Below are 22,692 nucleotides of genomic sequence, written 5' to 3'. Positions count from 1 at the left end.
ACAAAACAAAGAAAATATTTGAATCCTTGTTGACTTCATGAAATAAAACTCCTCCCTTTTCTGTGTGGGGAGGCTTGGCTTCTCGGTTCCCGGTTCCCATGAGTTAAATCCTGCTTCTCCCCGTTAGCTGATCCCTCCTAATGGGATGTGCCACCGAGTCGCTCTGCTGCTCTAAGCCGGAGCGGGTCAACACACGTCGCATCGGGAGGCGGCGCGGCGCGGGCTGCTCCACGTCCGTTCCCCTGGAAGTGACGGACCCGGTGAAGCGGTCGCGGACTCGCGGGGTCGTCGCCGACGGGGAGAGGAGCGAGAAACGGACGCACGGACGCTCGGCGGTGGGCGTGATGGACTGAGACCACGCTCACGCACGCACGCACGCAGGGGGGGCGGAGTGGTGGTGGTGGCGGTGGTGGGGTGGAGGGTGTTTAGCGTGTCGGTGTGGCAGATTCCACCGCTTTCCCCTTCAGCCCTTTTCTCCCCCTTTTCCCGGAGCCGGAAGACCTGCGATGCCCGCGCTGGAGGGAACGGGCTGCGCACGGACACCCACGCATCCACGGATACCACCGGTCATGGGCGCGTCAACGCGGCTGTTTTTCGTTCCCCCTCGGTCGGGGCTTCGGGTGGAGGTGGCCACCGTGCAATGAATGAAACAATGTGGAGCTGTTGAATAAGACGATCGATACCTACGCGGGGCCCGTCCGGATACAATAATGGCCGATCAGAGCAACATCCAGTCCGCCGCCTCCAAGAGCATCAGGCCCTTCAGGTCCAGCGAGGAGTACCTGTACGCCATGAAGGAGGACCTGGCCGAGTGGCTCAACACCCTCTACGACCTGGACGTGGCGGCGGACTGCTTCATGGAGGGCCTGGAGACGGGCTGCGCGCTGTGCCGCCACGCCAACACCGTCAACCGCGCCGCGCAGGACTTCCAGCTGGAGCACCCGGAGGCGGCGCGGTCCATGAAGGTGCCCCGCAAGGACGTGGTGTTCCAGTCCCGCAGCGTGGTGCCCGGCTCCTTCCTGGCCCGGGACAACGTCTCCAATTTCATCGCCTGGTGCAGGCGGGAGCTCTGGATCAAGGACGTGCTCATGTTCGAGACCAACGACCTGGTGGAGAAGTGCAACGAGAAGAACTTCGTCCTCTGCCTCCTGGAGGTGGCCCGCCGCGGGGCCAAGTTCGGGATGCTGGCCCCCATGCTGATCCAGCTGGAGGAGGAGATCGACGAGGAGATCCGCGACCAGGAGAACCTGCGGGAGGCCGGAGAGCCGGGGGAGCCGAGCCCGCCGAGCAGGTGCTTCAGTCGGAAGGAGATAACCGAGAGTCTGGAGGATGAGTCGGATGAAGAAGCCCCGTTTGTCTGGCCGCAGAAAAGAGTTTTATGTGACATGAGAAACCTTGACGAGCTGGTGAGTAATTCATGGCAAACATAAACACGGACCCTGTAAGCACAGCGGGGTGGCCATGTTCACCACCACCGTACTGCACCATAGGTTCACAAGCTGTATAGAAATGCATGCATACAGCCTGCATGTTTCCACAACAAGGATGACCACGATGCATTAGGCCCCGGGCCTCATTTGATTAAATGGAACCCTAATCTCAGAAGATTGTTATTGTCAGATGATTTAGTCCAAACTCTCATTGATCACAGCAACGGTGACAAAAAACGCCCATTACATTATCTAATGGTGCTAATGTCTGGTGGGCCTAAATGAAATCATAGGGAATTTAAACTGTTAATCATTTTACTGGGGACCCCGTGGAACCTCCTTGAAAGACCCCTGGGGACCCCACGTTTATAACCACTGGTCTTAGGAGTGTTCCTGCAGTACCTTTGAAGAGCCAAGGTTGGAGTGATGGCCTCTTATCATGATTATACATCATGTCCACAGAAACAAAGTAATATTATTAGTCAGGCCGATTGTATTGGTCCTGATTCAACAATCCATTTTTTACCCACCATGCTCAGTTTATGAGGCTGATAAAACCATGGTGGTGGATCCTTCCCCACAGTAAAACATAGAGCTATGCCAGAAGTTGAGCACCCTCAACCGAAAATGCCATGTCAATGTTATGAAAAGCCATGTGTCACGCAGCTCCTGTGTGTGTATGTGTGTGCGTGCGTGTGCGCGTGTGCAAGCAAGTCCGCTCTGCTTTTGGGGCTGGCATGTCTCTGTGGATTTAGCTCCCAGCATATTCCCCACATTCTTTCACACCCACCCCTCGGAGGTCACAGGTAGACCGGGTCGGTGTCGGTGACGTTCCTCAAAGAACCCTTTTCAGGTAAAATGTCAGTTTAGCCCTCCAGGTAGATACAGGGATGCTACTACTTGGTGAAAATACATCGATCCTTTTGTTTTTGGCTCTCAGGATCAATATATCAAAAATACGACGGGCAGAGCAATACCTTGTGCCAGAAACAAGTCAGTTATCCCTGTAACAACACCAGCGTTGGAATGCCAGATACCGAGACGGCCCCTTTCTTTTTGGCCGATGTGCTCCAAAACATCCCCTGCCGTGTGGAATTTGAACCGTCGCCCAACGCTGTCCACCGTTCTGTCGAACTGGACACCTGCCAGCCTCCAGCAGCCCTATGCATTAGAATGAGCACGAAAGGCATACTGTAACAGATAGCAGCGCTAATGGGCAGACACGTGCTCAGGCCGTCAGTGGAGAGCAGTTCATATTTGTGTGGAGATGAGGCGAGCAAGAACAATGTCCCCTTTTCAAAAGCGGAGACCAGAGGCTCGGCGGAGGGGGGAGGAAGAGGGGCGCAGACAGTCAGCAGTCACTCTCATGCTGTTCTGGCAGCGCGGCGCCGGGCAAATATTATGTGACCTCTGCAGAGAGAAATAGGAGAGCGAGTGCAAGGGGGAATTCTGCTGTTATCCAGCGTTTTCAAAAGAGTGCTCGCCGCTTTGGCTCTCATGTTGAATAAGAATTCTGTCCAGAATTCTTCCTCCCAGGGTGCCAGGCGGATTCTCCAGCCTCACTGTCTACCTGGATGCTCTGCACGCCACAAATAACACCAGCATCAGCATCACAAGACCCACAAGTGAAGAACAGGGAGATGCTGAAAAAGAGGAAGGAGGAGATTAGAGGCGTCATCATCAGGGGGAACAATAGTACTAGTAAACTTTTGCAGTCTGACTATACTGGTTATAGGAAGTATATCCTGTGTTTACTATATGATTATTTGTTATTTATTTATTTACCCAGCCATCTTTTTATTTATTTATTTATTTGTTTGTTTGTTTGTGTATTTATTTATAATCTTTCTTTCTTTCTTTCTTTCTTTCTTTCTTTCTTTCTTTATTTATAATCATTATTAATTTATTTTTTATTTTTTATATAATATTATTATATAGATATTCTGTCTGTATAGCAGTATACCCTGTCCTTTTAGACTGAAGGACTTGCTCTAATTCATTATGTGCAAGGCTCTGTGACTCGGCGCCCCGATGAAATATATCAAGTTCTCCCTAACACTTTTTATTGAAATATCCCTATTCCTTCTTCTTTTTTTCTCCTGTCTGATTTAGCGGCCGTACAAGAGATTAGTGTAATTACTTCGAACCTCGTTGCTAGAAGTCGTGTGTGTCTGAAAAGGGAGGGAGGGAAAGAAAGTCGTGGGGCTTAAAGCAATATTCTCATTGGTTCACAGCTGTGACACCAGACTGTTGTGTCTGGTTTGCAAAAAAGCAAATTCAGGCAATCCTGTATCATCCCGGCCCTAGTCGCACGCCAAAGGCGGAATCCCTCTCCGTCTTAATGACGACACGGGGGCGGCTCTGTGACAGATATTACGTGATGACACTGTGTCAAAAATGCTGAAATCCCCCTCATCATTTCGCATCTGCTGAATTCCTCTTTAAACTGACATTGGTCTTGCTCCTCAAATTTCCTTCGAAAATACGAGCTGTGTGATTCATGCTGTGGTTCCTCTTCTACAAGATAAAAAAAACCACACAGATACAATCGTTTGTGTTTGTTCTTATTCTATTCGAACACGCGCACAATTGTTGGAACCGTCCTTAGATGCAGCCTTAAAAAGTAATTTGTTGGTGTAAAATGACCCTGACGAATGAAACGTTACCATCAAATGATTGTTATTACGCTCTACTTCTCTACGTTTTGATTTCTACAGAACTCAATCGGTGTCTCGTCGCATGTTATAAATGGGTTATTGGTTCAATGATTGACTTGGTTCATAGGCAAGTTGAGGCACCACCTCATGCTTAACACAGTTTAGTAAGAGGTCTGGTTTTTAAGATCTCAATGAGATAATGACTCCCCTTTGCACTGGATCAGAAAGTTGAGTCAAAGGCGACGCGTTGCCGTGCCTGGATCTGTCGTGATACCGAGTGCCAGTGAAACAGGATCATTTAAGTGCCGCTCCCTAACACTCACTCAAAACATATGGATTTTTCAATAATCACAGCAAATGTGTATGAATCAGCAGCTGCTGTTCGCCATCGCTCCATATCGCACTCATCGTATGTGTTGAAACAGAAGAAAAAAAAATCAACTCAGGCTGTGCGAATGACAGATGTTTTTCAAATCACATTTATTTAAAACACGATATGAGTTGACATAATATAAGTATACTCATACTTATACTAATGAGTGGACGGCCACATGCTATGGTCCGTCAAGGGAGTGTATTTTACAAAGTACAGGCCAGCCCTAGAATAATGTGTATCTAGTGATCGCAGGCGGTTTAGTTACTCAGTTTACTTTGTTTTGGTTGCCATAACACTATATATATATATAAATATATATATATATATATACAAATACAAATATAAAACATTGTCTCCCCCTATCATGCCACACGCTTCTTACTCATCCCGCAGGGATACGGAGGTAGTGACTGGTGTATCTATATCCCGATTGTGTCACTCACTAGAAATTGCTTTGCCGAAAGACAAATGCGTCCCCACTCCCCGTGTAAGCGCTCATCAATCTCAACCTAATTGTTCTATTTTCCCTGTCTGGAATGCTCCGCCGGCAGCTGGTCCATATCCGTGCACCGCCGCGGTGCTTATCCTTTACATTAAAGGATTTCTTCCCGTCTCTTCTCCGCCAGCAGATTATGATAGCGATACCAGAAGTGATCTGGGCCGCTATGCTTCGAAAGCCCAAAGGTAATAGAACATGACAAGGTGTCTTCTACGCCGTCGTGTGCCGGACCCCTCAGTATGTCTGTCCTCTCAGCTATTGAATTGGACAGCAGCCGGCCCCCCTCCGGCGTTGGCCGCCCTGATAAGAAACACATTCCTGTACAAAACAACGTCCTCGTCTGATGAGGCGGACCGAGGAACTTGCCGGTTTTTTCGCTTAATGCGCGCGCACAATGTTCACATGTTTGCTGCTTGCGTAGGCATCTATACGCATAGAAAACCAAGGAAGGCCAAAGACAAAAAAACCCCCAAAAAAACAAAAACATAATGAAAGGAGCTTTATGAGCGGAAAGGGGGCTTCCTTCATTCATTCGTCTTCCCCTATTCCTCTTCGCCCCTGTGATCTGATGCGTGCCCCCTCTCCCCTCCTCTCCCTCCGGCCTCGAACTTCAGCTTTTGTTGATTTCATTTATTCCACCTCCCAACCCCGACCGCGCCGCCCACTCCTCTCCTTTAGCGAGTCGCCGGTGTTGACGGTCATTTCACGATAGGCTTTCTTTGCACGGCACGATAGCCCCATATTGCGGCGGTCAGTAGTTCGGGCACCGGCGGAGAAAAAAAAGGGGCGAAGAGATTTTCCGGACATTGTGCCCCTTTAACCTCCTGGTCCGATTCATGTGTTTTAAGAAAATGACTTTGAAAGAAGATGGGTGGAACGCCCAGAGTGCCTTTACTGTACACTCTGCTGACACGGCTAGAATAGAGGCTGCGTGTGTGTGTGTGTGTGTGTGTCTGTGTGTGTGCGTATGTGTGTCTGCATGCGTGTGCGTGTGTGTGTGTGTGTGTGTGTGTGTGTGTGCGTGTGTGTGTGTGTGTGTGTGCGTGTGTGTGTGTGCGTGTGTGTGAGAGCGAGCGAGAAGCAGCTAGAGTGTGTGTGTGTGTGTAGAGTGTGAGGCGGAGAGATAGTGAAAGGGAAAAGTAGGTCATCATGGCTTACATTGGGTCAGACTCTTACGCTTTGCTGGATGTGCAGAGCATGCGTTGCTGTTTCTGTTTCTTGTGGCGCACGCACGCCCACGCGCACACACGCACACACACGCACACACGCACACACGGCCACTTACAAGGGAATTTAGAGTACAGCGCAGTCTCAATTCAAACGCTTCAGCGCTTTAAAACGCTGCTTCTTGTGGGTTTTTTTTCTTTCCCTTTCAGCATCAGCAGCACAGAGCGCTTTTTCTTTGTTGTGGTGTGAGGTATCGTACATATAAGATGTACGAGACAACACATCTTGTGGCGGCAGCATGATTGTCTGCGCTCGTACAGTCATTTGAGCATATGTTCACCCTAATACAATTAGTCTTATCCGTGTGTGTGGAGCCTCGATGATTTACTGCGCGCACACTCCAGGCTGGTCTCAGGTGCAGGCGGGTCAGGGCAGGACGTTGAATCATTAAATCATAATACCCTGACCCGGCGGCGGCCGCCACACGCAAGTGATGAAATGAGGCGAGCAACTCAAATTGGCGCCGAGCCGTGGGAGGGACTCACAGACGGGGGGAGAAATCCTCTGTTCAAGCCGATTTTTTTATTTTTATTTTTTTTATTTTTGTTGGTTCTTCTCCACATCGCGTCGCCCCGAGGATGACCATCCAATTTTCCGGGGATTTCCTCCTCCGAGCTGTAGATGGAAACAGTTTTAATGTCTGGACCGGGTGTAATTACAAAGCTGTATGTGGCCCACAAGCTGTGGGGCGTGGCTTCTGCAGAGGCCTGTCCCTCCCTCTGACGCCCAAAATGAATTTCGAGGCTTTAAACGTTCAACAATTATTGCACTCTTCGCTGGAGTTCGACGAAAGGAATAAAGTCGTCATTATTTTGCTGAAAGGAGAATGCTTGGCTGCTGTTAACCCGCATGGAGACCATCACACCCTGCGGCGTTCCGCTGGAGACATGTTTTTCCAGCCTTACGCCACTGGTCCAGCCTGTTGGGTCAGGATGCAAAAACAGAGTTTACACTAGTACCTGCGTGCGCGACAATCTAGTGATGACCCGCTCCCCACTTCCTTGAAACCAAAGTTGAGGAAGTTTCTTTGTGCAAAGGTCGTTCCACGTTTCCGCGGTGAAGCGTGGTCCGGTGCAGGAGGCTTTGTTGCAGTTTTTATTATTATTTTCTTTACTGCAGGTTGGTATCTGTTTCAAGCCTCTTGGAGTTGTTGGTATTGCGCGGCGGCAAAACACGCCCTGTGGTTCCAAACATGCAGGCTCATGCAGGCCAAGCCCAGCGCTCTAAACCATGATGATCCAGGCTTATCTGATGGGAGGGTTGTTAGTTTCGTCTTGGGAGGATTCCACTCGTGGCTGCATGCTCTTGGAAACGGGCAGATAAACCCGAGCGAAACAAACACGGAATTATACGAGAATTATTTCTGCTCACGTCGGTAGCTTGTATTATCTCGAATCTCTCATTCTCTATTTGCTCATATACTCATAGAATGTTTCTCTCTGGATCCGGTCAAACAGCAGAAACACTTAATGCATATATCCCCATTCCAGTGTTAAGATTTTATCATTGAAGTTTGGCAATATGCATGTTGTCGGAACGCTATTAAAATGAGATGAAACCGGAGCAACACTTTCCTCTGTGCGTCCCTTAAGTTTACACTCACATGCTTTTTGGCCTTATCTCACTGCCGTACAGCCCTTCAAATGGCAGGAAGCACAGGAGCGGGGAGATTACGATCGGCCCTGGCTCTGCTTTGCCGCCCCGAGTCTCTCCAGGTCCTTACAGATACGAAGTGAGCTGAGCGTTCGCGGGGTTGACAAACCTCGCAAAACAAGACATAACAGCTTACAAACTGTCAGTGATCAAAGATATCTTGTTCCTAGAATTATTTTGAAGCCTCTCAACATCTCTGTGATCTGGTCATTTAATTGAATCTTTTCTTTGTGCTGCTTACAGTATATCTTAATCACACCGTTTGTTTATATGTTTGTTTGTTTGTTTATTTATTTAAAAAAAATTATAATATATATAATGCGTTTATTTATAATTTATTCATCATGTTTTATTTCCCCATGTCTTTGTTTTTTTTGTTCTATTGTCCCATTTGTCTATTTTATGGATATTTAATGCACAGCAGCTCTGCATTCTGACCTCAAAAATAGTGGAATACCAGTGTAAGGCCACACTGTGGGTTGTTGGGTTGCATTTTGCTTCCCTCGCTCGCTCTCTCTCTCTCGCTCTCTCTCTCTCTCCCTCTCTCTCCCTCTCTCTTCCTCTCTCTCTCTCTCTCCCTCCGTCTTAAACATCTGCAACTTCTGGGGAAAAAACATCTCCCATGTGACCGGCACGCATCCATAATTCATCCTCAAGTTTTCACGGCGTTCCAGCTCCACTTCCGCATGTTTCCATCGTGACCTCCCCGTTGACGGTTTTAGACTCTTGTTTACTCTCACAAAAGCGTGTGTGTGCGTTATGAAAAAAAACAGGAAAAACACGGCCATCGCACCGTTTTTAATAACTGACAAAAGGTTTTGAAGGTTAACAATCGGCCGCGTCGCTGATTGGTTGATCATAAAGAGGCTTATTTGTCCGTCTTTGCACAGAGCCCAGTGTCTTATGAGACACACCACACTGTACTCTTCAACCCCACTTTTGGAAAAAAAAAAAAAAAAAAAGAAGTATGACCTCATCTGAAAGGCGGTACTGTGTGTGTGTGTGTGTGTGTGTGTGTGTGTGTGTGTAACGGGGGGTTTGGCGCTTTCGGTCTTTGAGAAAGACCGAACATAAAACTGTACAGTTAAAACAGAATGGGCGATGCTGTGTGTGTATATTTGTCTGTCGCCATGGTGATATTTCCATTAACTCACTTGTTTGGGGTTTTTCCAAACAGGGCTTGTCCACCTTCCGCGCGAGAGAGAAGGGCCGAGCGGAGGCTGAAAAAAAAAAAAAATTAAAAAAAGGCGGAGGGAGAAAAAAAGAGAAGGAAAGGGGGAAATGGAGCAAGCAAAGTGGAAAATGTCAACGAGAGAGAGGGGGAGAGAGAGAGAGAGGGAGAGAGGGAGAGAGAGAGAGAGAGAAAAAAAAAGTGTGGTTCTACTATTAGAGTGCGTTGCTGTAAATAGCCAGGCTGCAGAGTCGAGGAGGGAGGGATAGATCAACTGGCAGGTGGGAGAATAAGAAAGAAAGAAGGAAAGAAGGAAAGAAAGAAAGAAAGAAAGAAAGAAAGAAAGAAAGAAAGAAAGAAAGAGAGCTCTCTTCAGAGGCAGGTGAGAGGGAGACCTGGTAGATAGGTAAGATGATGAAGGCTTAGTGCCGATCCTCCCATCCCTTTAATTAGCATGAAACATAAAGAAGGGTGCTATTTCGGGAAGATTATAAGGCCCTTCCTAATCTTCTGAATACACCGTAATCTAAGCATTGTAGACACCCCCACACACACACACACACACACACACACACACACACACACGCTCACACCACAATCAACCAATAACCTTGAAACCTGGTGCTTGCACAACACAGTATGAACGTGCGGGGCGGGGGGGGGCCGGCATCCGAAAGCTGAATCAGTTTTATTCGGCCTTTGGGAATCTTTTACGAGTTCACGTGCAACAAATTAATTCCATTCCTAACGTTCCCATCCATTGTCCGTGGACCATCTGATTAAAGATGAGGCGCACATGTCCAAACATTCCTCAAACTGGAAGATGAACTCCCCCCCGGCGTGTCTCTGCGTCTGCCTTGTCGTGCGCCTTTGATGCCGAGAGAGAGAGAGAGAGAGAGAGAGAGAGAGAGAGAGAGAGAGAGAGAGAAATAAAAAAGTGAAGCAATCATGTGAGAAAGCGGAGCCTACGTCACCCTGGCCCCACCCTGCTCCTCGGTCTGACTCGGGACGCCTAATAAGCACCCCTGACCACAGCACGGGGGGGGGGGGGGGGGGGGGGGGCGACAATGCTGGCGTTTCTCTCAACCCAAAACCCCGTCTGCCACCACTGGCCTCATGATGTCACCTCCGCTCCGGGTGACCGAACGCCCCCCCCCCCCCCACCCGCTTTTTTAGGCCGAGCCCGGCGTCACTCGGAGGCCGTGTCTTTTCACAGATTCTCTCTGTCATCGCCGCTCTTTGTGAAAGAGAGAAAGAGGCCTTTTTTTCTTTTTTTGGGGTCCTGCTTTAGTGACTCTGCATTACCTGAACCGGGCTGTACCGGGGGGAGGGAGGGTGATGAGGCAATGCTTGCCCCGCGGGAAGGAAAGGAGAGGGGCGGCGCTTTGTGATAAACCGTCTCCGCGCGGCGAGAGAACCTCCACAGGAAGGTGACGCACGCACGACTTCGCCCTGGCAAACACGGCCGAGCCAGCTTTGTAAGTCGTAATGATACAGTCGTTGTGTGTGTGTGTGTGTGTGTGTGCGTGTGTGCGTGCGTGTGTGTGTGTTGCGCCGCTGAGTTGGCGCTCACCACCCGTGGGAGTCTGTGACTAATCACCGGCTCATACTGTATGTAGGGAACTGAAGAAGAAGAGGACGACTTGCAGACGCCTTCCTCTCGGCGTGCGGCCCGAGGTGTTAACCGGCCTCTGTCTGGTTTTTGTCCCCTTCAGGTGCGCGAGATCCTCGGCCGCTGTTCCTGCCCGGCTCAGTTTCCCATGACCAAGGTGTCGGAGGGGAAGTACAAAGTGGGGGATTCCAGCGCTCTGATCTTCATAAGGGTACGGAAACACTGCGCACGCATCTTCCTCAGCGTACAGCACAACGGGTGAAAGCAGCGATCGGGTGTGTTGGCATTGCATGAAGAATGAAAAGAGTATCAAGTCGAGGCGGGCCCCATCAAAATGCAGGGACCTGTTAGGCCTGCGCCATGACAACCTTATTTTTTTCTGTTACAGTTTACAAACTCGACTCATCTGACCTTCTCCCAGCGCGCTCGTTTTGTTGCCTTTCCGTACTGGGCAGCCTCCCCGCGAGTCAAAAATAGAGCTTTCGGGTCACTTCCTGGACAAATCTTATCGGGGCTGCAGCTTGTTTTCTACCAGACTGTGCGCTGCCGCCGGACTCGTATCTGGCGTCCCCAGGCCCCCCAGCGCAGGAAGGCCGCGAGATACGAGCGATTGATTCTGCTTCACAATCGATTCGTTTTCCCTCCGCTGCATTAACGGACTGGCTGGGTCTCGTTCCGGTCGGTCTCGTCAGCGGCGCGGGCCCGTCCCCCACAACGTCGATGCTCGACGTTGTGGGGGACGACGACCTCTTTCGGAAGGTTCCGCTCCGTCTAGACACGGCGGTGCTGCGTGCGACTATTTTTAATGCGGCCAACATGTTTCGAAATATTGAAAAACTGAATTTTGAAGCGTGCTGTATGGGTTTGTGTTTATTGTTTCTGTCGGCCTCTGTGCAGTCCATGTCTCTTTTGGGGGGAGTCTTTCGTTTTTTAGCCCCTTCACAGGCCCTAATGGACGGACGGTGATTGACAGTGATTATGCGCGTGCCCGAGCGGCCACTAGTGCCGCCAACACACATCCTTTATTCTTCTGGAGGGAGGAAGCTTGCAACCACCATCAAAGCCAACAAGCTTCTATTCAGCTGCCAAATCTCTGACAAGGAGCTCGGGGCTGGAGAAGGGGATGGGGGCAGAGAGCAGCGGTGAGGGGCGGGAGGGGAAAGGGGGTGGGCTGGAATAATGGAAGCGGAGCGGCGAAACATCCCTGTCCACGGGGAGGTCTTCCCCGACACGGCAGAGACGGCAGTAACCTCCAACAGTTCGGAATTTAAAAAGACATGATCCGAAGAGAAATTTCTTCAATCTGTTCAGTCTTCTGTGTTCGCCGTCGCCATAGAAACAAGGGGGGCTGGGCTGGTATCTTGATTTGTGAAGGGTGGGGAAACACCCTCGGTGGATCGAGGCTTATATAGAGCAGCACTAGTTTCTTATGAACTGAGGAAGACTCATCCACTTGGCAAACAAAGTTGTATCAATAAACGTGTTATTGACATATTATATATATATATCCTGAACTTCCCCCCAGGGATAAATAACGTGTTCTATCTTATGACCCAAGTAATAATGGCTGATCTGTTGATTTTCAACTGTCTGGTCCAGAGTCCAGAGAAAGCCTGTGTATCTCGATGTTGTGAGGAAGCCAAGGAGACGATCCATCCCATATGCAATGTGTGTCTGAAGAGCTATTACGGCTGCCATCTAAAATGTGTAAAACAGTTATTTTGTCCTTTCCGTGCCCGGGGGCCTTTCTTTCCGGAGCAGGGACCCACGCTGCGAGCCCACACATATGCACCGCCATGGCCGTGTCCCGGCTGCACACAGGACAAAATGGGCGCAGGGCTTTGAACATGTGGCCGGCAGACCTGGTCCCACCGCCCATGGAAGGCGCCGCGTCCGACGAAATATTGCTGCTTTCGCTTAAGATGGCGTCCGCCCCGGGTCGGGATCGGCGGATCCAAGCGCGTGCAGAGAGAAAGAAAGGGGGGCGTCCACCCACCTTCTCTCGTCGCCGGTGACCCGTGTCCCGCGCCCCGTCCCTCCCCGCTCCCCTCGGCGGTCGCCAGGGCGAGGGAGAGACGGAGAGCGGTGGGGGGCTCACAGAAGCGAGGTTTTCGCGGCGCTACGGCTCTTTATTATTCTACCGCGTTCCCTTTAATTGTGCGTTGGCATGGTGATGAACGGCGCACATAATGGCAGCAGCTGGGGGTAATGTGAGAGAAAGAGGGGGCAGGGGGGAGGAGAGGCGGGGACGCAGGCAGGGGTGCGTCTAACGGGGACTGTTACGTAACATGGGGGGGGGGGGCCGGCCCAGCGTGTCGCCGCACTTGTAAGATTTGCATTTCTATTTACTTGATCTGTGTTCAGCGGCGGCGCGGGGTCTCGAAGGGCTTATCCATCGAGTCGGGTTTATTTATTTTCGCGTTTATGCGTGTGCATGCGGCCCTGGTTCTGTTGTGCTTTGCTTTTCCGTTTTGTTCCGCTAACATCTTGTTTTTCCATTTTTTTATTTTTATCTTTCCTCCTTCAGGTTCTTCGTACTCATGTGATGGTGCGTGTGGGCGGGGGCTGGGACACGTTGGAGCACTATTTGGACAAGCACGACCCCTGTCGCTGCGCTGCCTTCGGTGAGGTCACTTCGCGTTTCCCAACGTCTCCTAACAACGCGACTTGATTCTTCATTTTGGGCACAGTTGTTCAACACAAGAATGTTTCATTCGCATCTAATGTGTTTTGCACCAACATGTTGATTTGTGGTATAGTATTCATTATTGCTCCTGATCATTCATATTGTATGTCATCATAGATGTTTTTTCACGTTAATTATCATCAGCTATAAAGTGATGTAGCCAAGCTTTATTTTATATTTATATTGCCTAGCCACGATCAATCAGTGTCTTAAATTGGTGTGTCATTAACAAGACGCCATTCACAGCCATTTAAATCATTAAAACATCATCTTTTGGTAAGTATGCTCAGTGACCGCCAAATGATGAGGGTGTTAAAGGCGAAGTCTGATAGTCGTCTCTTATCAGCGTGTTCACGCTGTCGCTCCGGTAATGATGTCAGAGGTCTTCCAAGTTGGACAGCTGGTGTCATGCAGCTAATGCAATTAATGAAGAGGTTTAATAAAGGCAGGACACATGGTACTTTCTGTTGATCCAACATTCCCCCTCAGATTTGAAACTGTTGTCGCTAAGTGTGCGGGATCAAAAGTCATTCATCCAATGGAGTAGTTTTGCACGAAAATATGGGCTCAAGATAGGCTACCATTATCGAGATCAATAACCATGAGGCCGGTGAAACGGATATGATCCTCAGCTGTGCGTTATTTCTGGACCTCTGCAGATGACTTGCAATTACTGTGATGCTGCATGTGTTTCACATACTGTCGTGGTTTTGCATGATGCGCGTCCCAACCATGTGTCACCATTTATTTTCCGTAGCCCACCGCTACCACCAGGCTAAGGCCAGTGGCCAGAGCCAGGGTGGTCACAGCAAGTCGTCCAGTGCCCACTCCTCCCGTTCGACCAGCCCGGGCCCACACTGGCGCGGCGACGGCATCGCCCCCTACAAACCTCCTGACAGGCGCAGTCTGGAGCCTCCTTCTGCGCCACATCTCCCATCTTCCTCCACGCGACCCGGCCGGTCACATCACCCCTCGGCCTCCGTGGAACCAGACACCGGTGCCGGGCGCACTTTGCTGCCCCGGCCGCCACGGGACCGCTCAGAGCCTCGGCAGTTTAATCCCCTCAGGTGTGTGTGTTGGTCTTCTGTCAAGTCAGCGTTGCGCTACCTGCAGTGTGTGACATGCATCATTCTGTAAATCTTTCAAAACCAACCTGTAGCTATATACATCCATTTTAAGGTACATCTATAAAATCATGCTGACAGTTAAAAAGCATCCAGGCATGCGCACACGCGCGCACACAGACACACACACACACACACACAGACACACACATACACACACACGCACACACACACAAACAGACGTGGACATACACACAGAAAATGCACAAGCCAGGAAGCCACAGATTAGACCAGAGCAGATTTATCTAATCTCAGGTGACATTGGCCCCATAATACCCAGTCCAGACAAACATTATTTTGCTCCCTCTAGTGGCCACAAATTATTCACCAAGTGAGTTTTCACCCTCTTTGACCTCATGGCCCTCCTCTCTCCCCATGCCGGTCTCTGATCTAGCCTCCCCCTTTCTCTGCCCTCCCTTCTCCTCTCAGTTAATTACACTAATGACTGCCTGAACTTGGCCGGGACGGGGCGAGAGAGCTGTTAATCAGGCTCTTGTTTTCTTTCTCTTTCCATGGCACACAGTTGTCGAAATCAACTCAGGGCCCACGGCGAGGGAACGAAGCCATTTTGTTTGGACTTGAATGCCTCTGACGTAGTCCCGATTGTCAAAGTGGCGGCACATTGAGGCCAATAAAGCTCCCCCCTTTGAAATATAAAGAGAATTTAATTTGGATGCACTCCATGTAATCGCCGGCAGAAGGTTGAGTTAGTCGCATACCTTCCCCGTACGTCAGAGTTGTGGAGGCTCCATTGTTAAACAATTTCTGGAGCCTAGGCTCGGTTTACTTTGGCTCCTGGCCAAATTTCGGCTCAGTTTCCGCAGTGAGTGATGGCCCAGGCCAGACGTCAGGGGGAACAGCTCTCCCCGTGTGGGTGGGACTTTCCCTCCGAGTGCACCAAACTAGATAAGGCCCTAATCTGATGACTATCCCTGGACTCAGACAACTGCTCACAGATCTCTCGACCGGGGAAGTAGGTCAACAGGTGGGCTCCCCGGCGAAAAAAAACCCACCACGACTCTTTAGACGTTTATGGCTTTCATGATGCCCAGGAAGTGAAATCACCTGCTAAACAGTTAATAAATAACATTTTTATTATATCTATTCACCGCACCATGATTTTGATACTCATTGTATGAGTGGATATTGTAATACCTATTCATATTGTCCTTTACTCAGAACGTGCCTTTTTGTCGAACAAGTGGAAGAGGGTTGTATTATGAATACGTGATGGAATATCTGTGAAATGTTTTTGGTTTGGTCTGAGGGTCCCACTGGTACGTGACAGTCGAGTGGTCGGGCCAGGCCGGCGATGTGTGCAGGGTCAGAAAGTGCACGGCACCTTTAATCCTACACCGGCTCGCCCTCGCCTTGTGGGTAATCCCTGACTACTGTTCCAGGAAGCACGGAGCCGTGCGTTGGTGGTTAGAACGTCTCTGTACGGGAGCGGGTCAGGGGACTGAGACAAATCTTGAATGTCACGTGGTCAGGGGGTCATCTGGTGGACTAAAGGTCAAACATATTTACTGTAAACCTATTCGCACTGTCAAAGTCGAGTCAGAGGTAGTGTGAGGCAATGCCTGCTCCCTTCAGAGGAAATACAGGCTCTGTAAAAACTCAAGTTGGCATTAGATGAGTTTGTTGATACATTTAGGTAGATAGACAGACAGACAGACAGACAGACAGACAGACAGACAGACAGACAGACAGACAGATAGATAGTGAGGCACCATTATCTTATATTTTCCTCTCTGTTGCAGGAATAAGGAAACAATGTTGCCATTGACCAGGCGTCTCTCGGGAGACAGCGACTCTTCCACGGCCTCATCAAAGGGAGGTGGAGGCGGTGGAGGCGGTGGAGGCGGTGGAGGCGGTGGCGGCGGGGGCCGCTACTCTCTGGGGGCCCCCTCACGTCGCTCCGGCGAAGAGGTGGTCCTGCTTGTCAACCGCAAGGAAGGGAAGCATGTGATCGAGAGGCCGGGAGCAGGGGCTCAGATCCCAGCCCTGCGCCCCCCGCTGCCTCGTGCGCGCAGCCAGTCTCGGGAGCGTCCTGCCCCTGCTTCCATTCTCAAACCCAGCCCCCTACAAGGGCTCTCCGACGGGGCCCGGAGCACGCGCACAGAGAGGGGCCGCTCCCTCGCAAACGAGGTCCCACGGAGGCTCCAGGCTGCACGTTCCCACAGCCAAGGCAAACTTCCAAGCCGGACTCGGTCGAACGATGCTAGCCCTGGGCCTCTTCACCGCCACAGGGATCCTCAACCCCCGCCCCTAGAAAGAAAGGAGGACCTTCGGGCCAAACAAGTGACCCCTTCTTCCCCGAGACTAGCTGGGGGCTTCGCTCGGAGACAGTCGTCGTCATGCTCCAACTCGCCTGTTAAAGGTGTCCAAAGCAACAACAGTAGCCCCAATAAGAAAACCACAGTCACCCCCAGGCCTCCTGCCCCTCGTTCCCCCTCTGTAGGGAAAAGCAGGCTCTTCCCACCGGTCACGTCGGGAGGCAGGCGTTCTCCTCACTCATCCCCCCGCAACTCCCACCACCACCCTTCGCGCTCCCCGCGGTCCTTCCACACCCCTCGTTCAGCTGGGAGAGGCCATCACAGGGGATGGGCCGGGCTCGAATGCCAGGAGCCAGAGGAGGATGGACTAAGCTTTGCATTCCAGATGCTGCCGACTCTGGATCCCCAGAGAGAGCAAGACCTTTATCGCAGCTTTGAGGCTGAGTTCCTCGCTAACACACAGCAGGCCAAGGCAGGGCCTAGTAGAGCCCCCGCTGGAGCTGTTATGCAGCTTCCTGCGTATAAACAGTCGCAGCAGGGAGTCGGAACGCTCGTGCCAGCCGCCGCCGATCCCAATGTCACTGACTCTGCCTATTCTTCATCCAACTCCTCCACTTCCTCTCTGAATGTAGGGGCAAAAATAGGAGCTCTGCCGGACCTCAGGGAGTCAAAGAGAACTAATCCCCATCACTTCCCATTGGAGGACTCCTTAAATGCAATGCACGGTCACATCCCGGGGGGAATACATAACGGTAGGCCAGGAGGGCTTGAGCGCTGGGGTGAGCGCGGGGGTCTTAAGAAGCTCCCGGCCATATCGAGCTCTGTGGAGGAGCGGGAGGCCATGTCGTCCCTGCCTGGGCTGAGGGACACAGAGCAAACCAAAGTGATGAACCAGGTTTCCTCGCAACCGGCTTTTAATTCTCGTAACATAAACGTTGACTACGGAGGTTGCCCGTCCACAGAACTGCCCACGGGCCAGCAGAATCCGATCGGCTGGGGCACAGGGCCCGAGGGGGATGTTCCTCTGCCGGACGAGCAGGCAAACCTTCCCTTCGATATGGAAGACGGCGACGATAACGACGGCCTCCCTCGCCCGGAAGACTGTCCTTCCCCTGTGACACTGCCCCCCTCGGAGGACTGCTCCTTCCAAGACTCTTCCAGTGAAAACTCCTCCATGTGCTTCAGTCTGAGCGAGTCGCGCTCCGAGTCCTCCCCTCCGCCCCCGGCGCTGGTGAATGGGGACAGCGACGGGGAGGTGGTGCTGCGGCCGAAGAAGGAGCAGAAGAAGGCGGACGGGGTTCCGTCCCTCTACAAACTCAAACTGAGACCCGGGATAAGGCCTCGCACCGACAACCGGCCGGACAACAGCCCCTCGCGTATCCCCACCCCAGTGAGCTACAGGGATTTGCAGGCTCACAAGAGCCTCTCCCCCCACCCTACGCCCCCGCTATCCCCTCAGAGCTCCCGGTCTAATGGTCACCCGGTCTCGCGCAGGGGTCTGCACCAGGCTTTTTCAGACCGAATCGCACCTCAGCCACACCCCTCTTCGCTGAGCAGCAAAGACTGCTCGTACCCTGGACAGTCAGGTAGCCTGGACTCTGAAGCCTGGATGTAGCACAGAACTGACGATTGTGACGATTTAAGGGGTCGATTCTTACTACTGTGTAAAAAAACAACAACAACAACAACAACAACGACAACTGGAGAGCAGACTATAGACTGTTTTCACTGCATGTTGTGCACCCTTTCGTTTTTCATTCAGATTGACCCATTAATATTCGTCGGGGGGGGGGGTCTCGTACTTTTTTTTTGCACTCAAGCCAAATTATTTATTACCAAAGGAATGATTTGCAATATTAGGTTTACTTTAGTTTTTACTGTTTGCATGGGGACGCTTTTGCCAATCACACAACGTGTCTATTCTGAGACGCTTGAAATGTTAATATAATTGCAGAGAGCAAGGTAGAAAAAGAGAGAGAGAGATAGACGGAGAGAGGGAGAGGGGGAAATAAGAGACAGAACATATGTACTGCCATATGCCTCACTGAGGGGCATGGTCATGTGCCATGGACCAAGGGATACAATTCTTCAGATACATGAGATGCTCTGGCTCCCTCTCGTGGTATGCCACTGTACCTGCGCTTGCCTTCATATTCAAAAAACACTGATAGACTGTGATGTCACTCCTTCACTCTCTATTTTCCTCTGCAATACTAAAAAATACACAAGTCATGTTTCGCACGTGTTTCAACACACACTACATATTCCATGTACATACACTACCATCCTCTCCGAATTTCAAGTTGTCTGCTTTTATCACTGTATCACTTTCTCACACAGTAATCCAGGCCGAGGTGTTTGCTTGTCGGTTTTTTTGTTATTGTGATATAGGTTCTAAAACCTACTTTTGAATGCAGTGAAATATCATTTTTATATGATTTCTACTGTTGGTCGCATTAGGGGTGAAGTCATAAGGTAAGTAACGATGACGTTGCTATGTGTCATTGTCACTGAAAATGATCTGTCAGTGACGCAATAGCCTCGTACTCTGGGTTTTGAGCTCTAAATATGTGTGTGAATGACAAAAAAACGATAATTGAGGAGAACGAATGTGTAAATAGGTAAACAGATCGAAATGTATGCGCACGCTCACAGAAAAAGATGCGAGTTTCATGTATATAGAAAGAAGAGCATAATGTACATATTCATGGAATACAGTGTTCACTGTATACAAGTATATGCTGCCTTAGCTATGCAATTCACAATATCGGTGTTGGAAATGCCTTGACAATTCCCTTGGCCTTAAGATGAGCTCGCAAGTTCCTGTAGAATGTCTTTTGTTTCCAGCGAGATTCTCTCAAGCATCGAATCCCGGCTGTCCCCTCACTATTTTTCCCCGAGAACGAAATACGCCGCTCACTTGAACTGTGCCGGGGGAGGAGGGGGATCCGAGAAACGTCGTCCGTATCGCCACGATCGACGCGCGGTTTCGGTTGCCGCCACTGAATTCCAGTGGAGTTGTCACACCTGGAGACTCCTCAAACAGTCGCGCCACATCTTGAAGTAACTACAGTCAACGCCGGGGGAGGAAAAGGAGGCTGCGATTCGACGGGAAATTCGACGGGATCGTGTGTGAACGACACGTGGACAACGCACAGTGTGTGTAAGAGCGGGTTTTGTCGTTGACCTCTTTCCTAATAGTCACCGATGTCCCGCAGAACTCCAGGGCTACGTGCGGAAGTTGCGGGGTTTGGAGTTTTTTTTTTTTTTTCTTTTTCTTATGTTTTTGAAGGTTGTCTCCATCTGAAAACCTTTTTCTTTTTAATCATTTTTGAAAAGTTACATGCATTACCCCCCCCCCCAGATTGTACGATGTTATTTTTTAAATTATTACGCTTTGTTGAAATTTTAATATACATCCTGGGTTAAATCTCACGGGCCCACATCATTTTATACATATTTTAGGGGAGGTTTTGTTTTTTTTTAAGGATCGGGACACGTAAATTTATGTTTTGCGGGACGGAGGAGGAGGAGGCAACGATCGGCCGTATCTTTTAATGTACATACGATATGAAACGATACGCGGGGTAGAAGTGAAGGGGGGGGTGGGGTGGATGTTGGGGTTATTTATTTATTTATGAAAGAGCGCGTCAGTGACGTATCCCGGGTGGGCTGTCGGCGTGAGGGGGGGGGGGGATTGATCTCGAGGGGGTTGAGGTCAAATCGCTCAAATCTAATCTCCCGTCCTCCCTCGGCCCCGCGTCGTTCCACTTGCGTCTGCGGTGAAGCGCAAAAAAGGGGAAGACGGGAGCCGCTGATTCACCGCCGATCGAACCGCCGTTGCGCGTCCGGTGGCGACGCGGCGCGGGGGGGTGATTTTTATTTTATTTTATTTTATTTTATTTTTTTCAAAAGACTCTTGTTTTTGAAAACGCTTTTCTGCCGAGGTGCATTTCTGTTTGCGCCAGCGTCCAAGTAAAGGGTGGTGGGGGGGGGGGTTTCTGACGTCTAAACACGCGTCATCAGCGTCGCAACGGACGTCGTTCACCCCAACAGCTCATTTTCGTTTGGAATTAATCGCGTCCGTAATAAACATAATGAGCGCATCTCCCCGTCGAGAATAACTGTGACGACGTGCGCTCATGTAAAACCCGGTTTTTCTTTCATTTTCGCGAAGCGCAGCAGACGTAACGTAACCTGGCTTTCCTTGCTCGTTCTCTCCCCCCGCCCCCAAAAAAAGAATCAGCAACATTTTGAACGTTCCATGTCAGAAAACTTTCTTTTTTTCCTCCCCCTCCGCTAATATTATCTTTGTTAACGTCTCTAAAATACTGGTTTATTGTATAAAGTGCTTGACATCGTGGAATTTGTACGCATTGAACAGCAATACTGCAATAGTACTTCACTGTTTTTTGAAAGTAAGTTGCTGTCAAATGGTTCTTGTAATAAATATTTTCCTCCGAAATGCAGCTGGTGACTCAGTTGTCAAACATGTTTTGAATGAAATCATCGTATTTCTTCTGGCATCGTAATGCAACACGTGGGACCTTTGTTTTCCGCTGCAAAATACTGTTGTTGTCATTTCTGTGGCACAATGCACCGGGATGTTTATCACTACGGTCCAGCTAGAATGAACGAGTGACTGACTGACTGCATGAATAAATTAATGAACGAGTGACTGACTGACTGACTGACTGACTGCATAGTGACTGACTGACTGACTGCATGAATAAATTAATAAACGAGTGACTGACTGACTGACTGACTGACTGCATAGTGACTGACTGACTGACTGCATAAATAAATTAATAAACGAGTGACTGACTGACTGACTGACTGACTGCATAGTGACTGACTGACTGACTGCATGAATAAATTAATAAACGAGTGACTGACTGACTGCATGAATACATTAATGAACGAGTGACTGACTGACTGCATGAATAAATTAATAAACGAGTGACTGACTGACTGCATGAATACATTAATGAACGAGTGACTGACTGACTGCATGAATAAATTAATAAACGAGTGACTGACTGACTGACTGCATAGTGACTGACTGACTTACTGCATGAATAAATTAATAAACGAGTGACTGACTGACTGCATGAATACATTAATGAACGAGTGACTGACTGACTGCATGAATAAATTAATAAACGAGTGACTGACTGACTGACTGCATGAATAAATGAATGAACGAGTGACTGACTGCATGAATAAATGAATGAACGAGTGGCTGACTGACTGACTGACTGCATGAATAAATTAATGAACGAGTGACTAACTGACTGATTGACTAACTGACCGACTTGACTGACTGAATGGATGGACGATAAATGAATGAGTGACTGAATGACCTAATAACTGAATGGATGAATATATGAATGTGTGACTGACTGTGTGACTGGATGAATGAATGACTGAACGAGTGACTGACTGACTGAATGGATGAATGACTGACTGACGGACTGATTGAATTGATAGATGAATAAATTAACGAGTGACTGACTGACTGAATGGATGAATGAATGAACGCTTGACTGACTGACTGACTGACTGAATGGAAGAATGAATGAACCAGTGACTGAGTGAATGAACGACTGACTGAATGGATGAATTAATAAATGAACAAGTGACTGACTGACTAAATGGATGAATAAATGAACGAGTGACTGACTCACTGAATGGAAGAATGAATGAATAAATGAATGACTGACTGACTGGATGATTGAATGAACGACTGACTGACTGAATGTATGAATAAATAAATGGAGTGACTGACCGACTGAATGGATGAATAAATGAATGAGTGACTGAATGGATAAATAAATGTACAAGTGACCGACTGACTGACTGACTGAATGAATGGGTGACAGATTGACTGACTGGATGAATGAATGAGTGACTGACTGACTGAATGGGTGAAGTAATGAATGAGTGAGTGACTGACTGACTGACTGGCTGAATGAATGAAT

At 49.5% G+C, this 22,692-nt stretch overlaps 1 protein-coding gene across 1 annotated transcript; it reads left to right on the top strand.

The window, feature by feature from the left end:
• The first annotated feature begins 475 nt into the window (after positions 1–475).
• gas2l1 (growth arrest-specific 2 like 1) lies at positions 476–20,239 on the top strand. Its single transcript, XM_080003160.1, has 5 exons — positions 476–1,406; positions 10,729–10,836; positions 13,153–13,249; positions 14,069–14,378; positions 16,196–20,239. The coding sequence occupies exons 1-5, from the start codon at positions 711–713 to the stop codon at positions 18,324–18,326; spliced, it is 3,342 nt and encodes a 1,113-aa protein (XP_079859286.1). The 5' UTR covers positions 476–710; the 3' UTR covers positions 18,327–20,239.
• Positions 20,240–22,692: the final 2,453 nt, after the last annotated feature.

This window comes from Zeus faber (assembly GCF_960531495.2).
Source record: "Zeus faber genome assembly, chromosome: 7".
NCBI classification, from domain to species: domain Eukaryota; kingdom Metazoa; phylum Chordata; class Actinopteri; order Zeiformes; family Zeidae; genus Zeus; species Zeus faber.
The sequence above is the reverse complement of the archived record's forward strand: the minus strand, read 5'-3'. Positions and strand labels throughout refer to the sequence as shown.

Coding starts and splice junctions, on each gene's coding strand:
- gas2l1 (XM_080003160.1), top strand. CDS start 711: ATGGCCGATCAGAGCAACATCCAGTCCGCCGCCTCCAAGAGCATCAGG. Junction 13,250..14,068: donor CTGTCGCTGCGCTGCCTTCG/GTGAGGTCACTT, acceptor TATTTTCCGTAG/CCCACCGCTACCACCAGGCT. Junction 14,379..16,195: donor CGGCAGTTTAATCCCCTCAG/GTGTGTGTGTTG, acceptor TCTCTGTTGCAG/GAATAAGGAAACAATGTTGC.